This window comes from Austrofundulus limnaeus, unplaced genomic scaffold (assembly GCF_001266775.1).
Source record: "Austrofundulus limnaeus strain Quisiro unplaced genomic scaffold, Austrofundulus_limnaeus-1.0 Scaffold944, whole genome shotgun sequence".
Taxonomy (NCBI): Eukaryota; Metazoa; Chordata; class Actinopteri; order Cyprinodontiformes; family Rivulidae; genus Austrofundulus; species Austrofundulus limnaeus.
In genome coordinates this window covers 93,069-101,946 of record NW_013953346.1, presented here as the reverse complement: position 1 = coordinate 101,946, position 8,878 = coordinate 93,069, and the positions used below count along the sequence as shown (strand labels likewise).

Sequence of the window (8,878 nt, the reverse complement as noted above, 5' to 3'; positions counted from 1 at the left end):
CACACACACACACACACACACACACACACACACACACACACACACACACACACATACGGACAATTTTCAGGTCACTTCTTCAAATTGACACTTCACATTACCCTTGTCACCAGAAGATTTAAGGGGCTTATTATGTTTATTAAACATGTTTATGGACAACTTTGTAGAGGGAAAAAATCGGAGGGCAAAGAGTCTCTTCTTGGAACAGATGGGAATTAGGGGAGCATTAAGAGCTTAGATAAGGAGGCTACAACCTTTTTACTCAGGTCAGACACAATGTGAGGACTGACCCAGCAACAACCGAGTCACACACAGACCTCAATTTGTATTGTGATTGGTAAAGAAAGTCAAGTTTTGTTTAAAAATGTATGGCTTTTTTATATTATTTGGGGTTTTTAATTCAACTACTATAAGAAAAAATTCACAAACATTTTAGTTCTCACGTTATAAAATTAGGCAACCATTTATTGATAAAACAACACAACCACTAAATGCTACTGAAAGCTACAGTATATTATACATTAAAGCAATACTCTGCAGAAGTCTTGAGATACCCTTTACATTTAAAAGGACAGAGTTTTTTGGTATTCTTTTAAAATTCTTCATTTATATGGTTTCTGAAGGACRTTTTTAATGCTTCCCCAAAGAGCTATTGTGCAAAAAATGGTCCTGATCTTTGCTGTTTTATGTGGCTTAGCGAGCAAACAAACATAAATTTTCTTCAAAAATTATATGTACAAAGACTGAAAAAAAAAATCAGAGAAAAATAAAAAAAACAAGAAAGGTGGAAAGCTGTTACTCAAAGCCATATAAAGCATACAAGAAAAGTCCTTGAAAAGGCAATTTTATGAATTTATGTCTCATAACTTTCAGACAGCAGCAGTTTGTGGTCAGTGTCATGGTTTTATTAGTCTGAGGCTGCTGTTTCGAGCCCAGGTGGCATTAAGATTTAAACAACTGCCAGATCTTTTGTGCAGGTTCGCTTGCTGTGGCAGCTTAAGTAAAACAAACATCTCATATTTTTTACAGTCTACCTCAAGTGGAATTAAATGTCATTCATTTATTATTTTTAATGAGTTTTAACTTGTTTTCTGAAGCACCATAAATCAGTCTTGAACAGCCACACATCTTTTTTGAAGTCTGACACCTGCTCCCTTGTGTCAAATAGCTAAGCCCATGATCGTCGATGTAAGCTGCCATGAGCAATCATGTGCACACGCACACATGTGGGCTCTTCTGACTCTCCAGTCAGCTGACTGGATACAATTGTCTGGGAGGATATGGGAACTGAAGTTTAGTGGGACACTGCGGGAGGGTTAGGGTTTCCATAAAAGAGGGTGAACATCATTGATATTGTCAAATATTCACAGAGAAGAGAAACTGAGGAGACCTCGACAAGCTTAGAGGAAGCAATTAAGGCAGAGAGACAAATATCATCTTGTTTTTTAAAGAGTTTGAAGATCAAACGGCAGAAAGTCATCAAGTGACATCAGTCGACACTGCTACAACTTAAAGGTTTGCAATAATATAACCAATTCTCTGCTTTTCAATTATGTAATAAATCTTTTTTTTTTGGCATTTCAGAATGTGTCTTTCATTGTTTGAACTTTTGTTTGTTTCTGCCCTTTTAGCATGCCTCCGTTTGTGCTGAAATGCACTCTGTTGTGTACATTGATGGCTGTAATAGTGTGTTCTTGTACGCTAAAAAATCACACCATATGGATCGAGAGGCAAAACTGTACCCAGTGTGTGGCTATCAACACAACCATCTGCAGCGGCTACTGCTACACCAGGGTGATGAGTCACCACGCTCTTACACTCTGGACACTACAATTTGATAAAACAGAACTAAAAAGCGACTGCACATTTTTACCCAATCATGTCATATACATTGAGAGGCAAATTTTGGATGAACTGTAACTCAATTTTTGGCATTATGTCTCATAAACAAACAAACAAAAAACTTTAAGAGTAATATCATAGTGTTTTGTTCAACCAGTGTACTGGGTCTTACAATCCTGCTTCCTGTACTCTAGGATACCAATCTGAAGGGTCGGTTTGGGAGGTCTTTCTTGATCCAGCGGAGCTGTGTGCCTCTCTCCCTGTTGTATCGAGCTGTCTTTCTTCCTGGCTGCCCTCAAGACGTCAACCCTTATCTGCATTATCCTGTGGCCCTCTGCTGCAGCTGCAGACGCTGTGACACACGCACACACCACTGTATCCGCCCCAGACCGTTCTCTTATGAACAGTGTTCCATAACACTCAGCGATGTGGAGAACAGGAGCCGGAGCTGCATTGGAAACCTGACCACGTGCTAACATGCACACACACGTGGGACAACATAGGAATTAGTCAGGTTGAAAACTTGTGCTTTTGCTTGATGTTCTTGGTTTGCTGCTGTTATATTTTCTGTAGAGTTGATACTGCAATAAAACTGTGAAAACACGCCTGTGAATTATGCTGCTAAAGTTGGAGGTTTAGATGTAAAATGAAGTTGTACATCTGCTGCTGCAAGCCTAAAATTCCATATAACGCCTTAAAGAGCATACATAAATTAAAGTGGCAATATTATGTGTTTCTCGTGCATACATTTAAATAATATACCATAATAAAGTATCTATGTCACCTTRAGCTGTTATTAAAATGCTGTTTTATGTTTAAATAGAAAATAAACTTATCTTCTCATCACTTCCTCTTCTAAACGCCTTGAAATTGGCCTCTGTCTCTTTAAGAACCAACTTCRGCTTCTGTCTCGCCCATTTTGGTGCAGSGGGTGGGGGGCGGCCATGATGCAGCCCACTTGGCATCTGAAAATGCATTTCATCAAAGGTATTTGTAATCTGAAAAGAGCTTCAATGAGTGAGAACTAAAGTTGAGAGCTCAGCAGACAGTTTAAGTTTCACTTTCATTTTCACCCGAGAGCCTGCAGAAGTCATGGGCGGGATGTGTGGGGAGGGAGGCGCTTGCCATGAGGAAGCTTGGCTTAAAGACACGTCCCAGGGGCGTTCCTGGTCCCCACCTGTCGTTTTGCTCCTCAGCATGGCTGCCTAAAAACGCTGCAGGATTTCTCAACCATGCATGAATGAGTCAGAGCAAGGCTTTGGGCATGTTTTTTTATGAGAGTATAACATTATAACATGATATAAAACTCAAAAATGTTGATTTTACATGATATTGCCCCTTTAAATGAAGTACTGCTCTTGAACCCTTTAGAGTAAATTATTATAAAACTATAAATCAAAATTTCTAACTTCAGCAGTCATATTTTTGTAACTAACGAGAACTGAAGTTAATACACAAAAATCACAAAAGAAAGTGTCACAAAACATGAAAGAAAGGAGGTACTGAGAATAATATACACTGGGCTAAAATATAGATTCCCAACTATTGTTCAAATTTGGTAACAATAGCATAAAGAATGAATATTTGAGACATAATACAATCTAGTATGCCCCAATGCATAATTGGACACATGTCCAAATATGTCCAAACTGGACACATTTTCTAAACACTAACACTAATTTCTAAATGCTTCAGCTCCTTCCCACATGGTGATAAAAATGTCATGATGATAAGGAACATCTGCGTGTTTGGAGAGCTTTCAGTCTCCCTGGATTGTGAGCTTGGGTTTCGAAAGAAGGGGCTGTTTTCTTTTTTCTTTTTCACCAAAAGCCCTTGAAACTGATAACCAAATAATTAGAAACTACATGAACATCTCAGATATCGTTGTGCTCTCTGCATCCTTCTTTGGGAGTTTCTATGAGGCCCTCTGCTGTCCCAAAAGGGGATACTTGTTTCTAGTGAAGTACTGTTGCCAAATGAGGAACGTGACTACACAAATGTGTAGAGAAATAGCACAAAGATAGTTGTGGTGAAACACACTTGGCATTATTTCCTTTACACATTTGGTTCATTCGGTGGTGTAGGAGAGAGAAAATAAAACTGTCTGAGTCTTTGTTGAACAGCACTGCACCACTGATCTCTTTAACCAGCCAGCATGTAACTGAATACTGAACTCCTCTTCATGCAACTTTTCCCTGCATTTGACCTTCCTCTTGTCAAACTTGACCATTTATTTATCTCTCAAGTCTCCATATTTTTGATAATGTGTGGATTGTGCAATAAAAAACAACATTTTGACCAAATAAAAAATTGTGGGTCTTTTTTTTAATTACGTTTTGCACAACCCTAAGGTGTTAATGTCTTGTGCAGTTATTGCAATCAGATGTTCTGGCTGCAGTGACTTTAATAAAAATGTATCAAAATTTTATTCAGTTTTATGAAGACTTGTTTTAAGATGTAAAGTGAGCATTTAGTTGCAAGCAAAATTATTGGCAGGTGCATCCTAGGAAGATGACTATGCTTTGGTTTGACTCTCTCTGGCTCTGTTTCTTGGCCAGCAGGGGTATGTAGGTGGAGAGAGGGGTCAGATTTATTCTCATGTCTGCATGGCTGGGTTTTCCTTCTATATATACAACCCCCCAGCTTCGTTCTACTCTTGCCTTGCTCTGTGTCTCTCAGGGACCCTCAGCCTGCTCTCCCTCTGTGGCCTCCCGCACTGAACTGACCAMCTTTTGCACTTGACAACAACCAAGAACCATGGCCCAGCAACAACAAATTAGGTAGGGTTATGTCAAGCATGATGTGTGAGCTGCATGTAGAATATAGATACGCCGCATGTTCCAATATATTCAGACTTTTAGATAATCTAACATACAGCCGTGTGTTTGGTTCCCCATGTCAGTGAGTTATTTTTGGATGAGCAAATTCCGAGAAGCTTGATTATGTAAAGCCTCACATGTAGCTCCAATAAATTTCCTTCTGTCACTACACAACTTTAATTCAGCTTCAGCAGGTTGTGTAAGCTCGCCTGACAGGTCCTTCCTTATAAAAGCAGCATTCAGTTTGTTATGATTTATTGTGGCTCGTCCTTCCACAGCCTACCTGCCAAACTAATCAACGGGGGGATTGCAGGCATGGTGGGAGTCACCTGCGTGTTCCCAATAGACCTGGCCAAGACTCGTCTGCAGAACCAGCGCAGCGGGCAGCAACTGTATAAAAACATGTAAGAATCACACCACCTGCCAAAAGAAAAAGGTGTCAACTCTCACCTTGACTCCCACACTATCTCCTACCCTTCCTTCCAGTACATTACTAGAAGGCGTGATTTAACAAAAATAAAACAAGATCTGACAACCTTCATTAATCCTTAGCTTTTTTTTTCAATTTTAGGATGGATTGTCTGATAAAAACTGTTAAATCTGAAGGCTACTTTGGCATGTACAGAGGTAAGACTTGACAGCCTGTTACAATAGTTCAATTCTATCTGTTCTATACCACAATCAAGTAACTATGCCACCTTCAGTTGTTATGAAAAAGCTGATTATATCAAAAAAAATTTGAACTTGCCTTATAGTGTATCTGAACACCTTAAAATTGTCCTCTGTCTCTTTAAAAGTCCTCCTACCGTTTCCAACACTCCCACTTCAGTCCATCTTCACAACAATGCTTTGGGGGAGGTGTGCTTTGTGGGGCGGGAGCTCTGCTTCAGACTGAGCTCCAGGGCYGAGCTTTGTGTAAATAGGCAGTGCTTTGCACCAGCAAGCATAATACCCCTCTTTAAGATAAAATGAGTTGGTTGTTTCCAAATACAGTTTAATTTCTTTGGGTCTTTGGTTTGCATTAAATTGTCCACTTTGATAAGGATCTCCCCAAAAATAATTTATATGCCTCCTGTTCTCCATTGAGTTATTTATTTATTTATTTTAAGGAAATTTGTTGAACTGTCTGAAACATACTCTCATATTTAAATGTGCTTAATACTGTTTCTGCAGGTGCTGCAGTAAACCTTACCTTGGTAACTCCAGAGAAAGCTATAAAACTAGCTGCTAATGACTTTTTTCGTCACCATCTGAGCAAAGATGTGTGAGTAATGCTCAATATAGCTCAGATCTTCATTGTTCTTTGTTTTATGTCCATGTTATTTTAACCAAGTCTGCATATGTCTTCAGTGGTGGACTAACGGTTTTCAAAGAGATGCTGGCGGGATGTTGTGCAGGAATGTGCCAAGTCATCGTCACCACACCCATGGAGATGCTTAAGATTCAGCTGCAAGATGCAGGCAGGCTAGGTATGGTAAACCAGACACTTAGATTAAAAAAGACCCTTTAATGTACACTTAACCAACATCTTGTATGAAACTTTTTGTGCTTAAAAACATGAATGTTTGTATCTTTTAGTGGCTCAACAGAGAGTAATACCAAGTGTAGCAACAACTCTGAAGATGGGGGGGACCAGTGCTGTTCTCAGCCGTTCCTATAACACCGCCCCTACACATCAGATCACACGTATTTCTGCCATACAGATCACCAAAGAACTACTGAGGACCAGTGGAGTCGCAGGATTGTACAAGGGACTTGGGGCCACACTGATGAGGTGATTGTCGCTAGCATTCTGCTAACAAACTTCCTGTTCCTTTATGTTTTTAGTGTTGCCACTCAACTATTTGTATGTTTTTCTTTTTTCCTTTCCTTTTTTAAAGGGACATCCCGTTCTCTGTTGTGTACTTTCCACTTTTTGCACATCTGCACCAGTTTGGTAAGCATTCATCAGAAGATCCATCCGTGCCGTTCTATTGGTCTTTCCTGTCCGGCTGCTTGGCTGGATCTGCAGCCGCTGTGGCTGTCAGTCCTTGTGACGGTAAGTTGTTAAAACTATATATATATATATATATATATATATATATATATATGATCCACAGTTTGAAGAACTGGAGACCAAATACGACTAAACCTTAAGGTTGTAGCCTAAATATTCTAAATACTCAACCAAATTTTTCCTGTGTCTCACAGTGGTCAAAACAAGGGTGCAGTCACTCAAAAAAGGAACTAATGAGGAAACCTACAACGGAGTGGTTGACTGTATTAGGTGGTTATTTTTTAAATTATTGGATGTTCTGCATTTGTCATATTGTAATTGACAGTAATACTGATCTTTTCTTTCCATTACAGAAATATCCTGAGAAAAGAGGGTCCCGGGGCTTTTCTAAAGGGGGCTGGTTGCCGGGCCCTGGTCATCGCCCCACTCTTTGGCATTGCCCAGGTTGTGTACTATGTGGGAGTTGGAGAGTTCCTGCTGGGGTACACACCCTACAACATATACTCTGCATAAACAGCCTGTTTCCAGACCTCTCTGGAAATGTGATATTATTTTAACTGCAGCAGCTATGTCCTGGGCAATAAACCCAGTTTTTTTTTTTTTTTACAAAAGTTTACCCTCTTTATTCTAAGAGATTCAAAGTTAAACGCTGAAAGGACCAGAAAGAAGCTATTTAGTTTCATCATACATTAAACTTGACTGTCTTTTGTTTACAAAAAGACTAGGCTTCTCTTTAGGTTTCAGTGAACCTAAGGGATGTGAGTTGCTTCTCTCACTGAGGGACTTGTTCACACATTTGCCCAGTGCAAACTATATCTTTCCTTCTGTTTTTAGATTTTGCCCTCACTCCTAAAAATATCATCACTAACCCCTGCTGTAACCTTAACCCTTTACACATCTCATCATGTGATTTTCCCTGGCATCCACTAGGAAATGTCTTGGTGTTGTGAGAGAATGCCATGTAACACTGCATAAAACCAAACTGATACTTGAACTACTTTTATTTGTTTTAGGTCACATGTGAAAGTGGAGTTTGGAGCGTATTTTTAATTTATGTATATATTGTGCAATTGTTTTTAAAGTACAAATGACATTTTTAGATAAATTCTACCACAAGACAATGATCAGGTTATGTCCTCTAAATAATCTGGAAACTGTTTGGACTGTCTTCTCAGTATTTAGATGTTTGAAGGGGCTTTTCTGAAATGTTTCCCAGTATTTGATCACACAATTTGGCATCTGTAGTTTACTTTCAGAAATAACTGTAACTCTTTTACTGTGAATCCTTTCTATGGCAGCCTGCAAACCACTGTTGCATTTTATGTGCAATTTTAAGCAATGTCAGCGGARAGTACAACACTTCTTTTACTTTAAAGGAGGCGTAGTTTAAAAAAGCAACATAAAATAATGATGAGAAAGATAAGACTTTATCCAGGGGTTTAATAAACTTGAAGGACCAAGTCTTAAAAACAGGTGCAATTTGCAGAGATGTTGTCTCAGTCTGCTGTACTGGATAAATTATGTTGCAGTATAAAAGCAACAAAAACAAAAGTGCAGACTGTCGTCTGAGAGCAGCTTTAGGCTACTTTCTCATTTTCTCTACCAGGAGTACTATCATTTGTTTCAATATTTGTTTTACAGTTGTTTTCAATTTGAAACTGAGCACAGCTTTGAATCTTTAAGTCAATTTTTCAGAATTACACAACTAAATAAACATTTCTGAATGTTAAATAAATTCTCATGACTGCAGTGTTTTATGTGTCGTTTATATATTTTGTGGACATTGCATATGCAATTATACATTAAAGGTGCGTAATACTTTTCTTCTGATGCAACCCTCTGAATTGTAACACTAATCTTCCATACATGAACCATGGTTTAGCTTTTTTGGCAATAAAAGTGCTCATGTTGCAGTGTTGGGGTAACTCTAGCTCGGGTATTCCTTGCTGCATTGCAGACATAACTATCTCTTCAACTGAGAACTGCTGTCAGCTGTTTTTGAAACTCATATGATGAAAGTAACCCTCTGACATGAATCTTGCACAAGTAAACCAGTAATCTGCTTTATTACAGAGGATATTTTAGGTGTTAGTTGCCCAATGTTGGTAGGGTAAATACTGCATTATGCTAAAGAACAAGTATTATTATCTTATACCTTGTAAATGTATTTACTTTGTTGCACTGAATTCAAAATTTTACATTTGCAACTGTATATATATAT

The 8,878-nt window shown here is 38.7% G+C and overlaps 2 protein-coding genes across 2 annotated transcripts; both read left to right on the top strand.

Annotated features, from left to right (window-relative positions):
• The first annotated feature begins 1,321 nt into the window (after nt 1-1,321).
• Nucleotides 1,322-2,318, top strand: LOC106533422 (follitropin subunit beta-like). The gene is made up of 3 exons (XM_014029697.1): nt 1,322-1,515; nt 1,632-1,794; nt 2,037-2,318. Exons 2-3 carry the CDS (start codon nt 1,633-1,635, stop codon nt 2,316-2,318), a joined length of 444 nt encoding a protein of 147 aa, XP_013885151.1. The 5' UTR covers nt 1,322-1,515; nt 1,632.
• A 2,175-nt stretch (nt 2,319-4,493) lies between these two features.
• Nucleotides 4,494-8,406, top strand: slc25a55b (solute carrier family 25 member 55b). The gene is made up of 9 exons (XM_014029712.1): nt 4,494-4,622; nt 4,940-5,065; nt 5,233-5,288; nt 5,835-5,925; nt 6,012-6,130; nt 6,240-6,435; nt 6,542-6,699; nt 6,852-6,927; nt 7,011-8,406. Exons 1-9 carry the CDS (start codon nt 4,600-4,602, stop codon nt 7,168-7,170), a joined length of 1,005 nt encoding a protein of 334 aa, XP_013885166.1. The 5' UTR covers nt 4,494-4,599; the 3' UTR covers nt 7,171-8,406.
• The last annotated feature ends 472 nt before the right edge of the window (nt 8,407-8,878 follow it).

Coding starts and splice junctions, on each gene's coding strand:
- LOC106533422 (XM_014029697.1), top strand. CDS start 1,633: ATGCCTCCGTTTGTGCTGAAATGCACTCTGTTGTGTACATTGATGGCT. Junction 1,795..2,036: donor GCGGCTACTGCTACACCAGG/GTGATGAGTCAC, acceptor CCTGTACTCTAG/GATACCAATCTGAAGGGTCG.
- slc25a55b (XM_014029712.1), top strand. CDS start 4,600: ATGGCCCAGCAACAACAAATTAG. Junction 4,623..4,939: donor GCCCAGCAACAACAAATTAG/GTAGGGTTATGT, acceptor GTCCTTCCACAG/CCTACCTGCCAAACTAATCA. Junction 6,928..7,010: donor GGAGTGGTTGACTGTATTAG/GTGGTTATTTTT, acceptor TTTCCATTACAG/AAATATCCTGAGAAAAGAGG.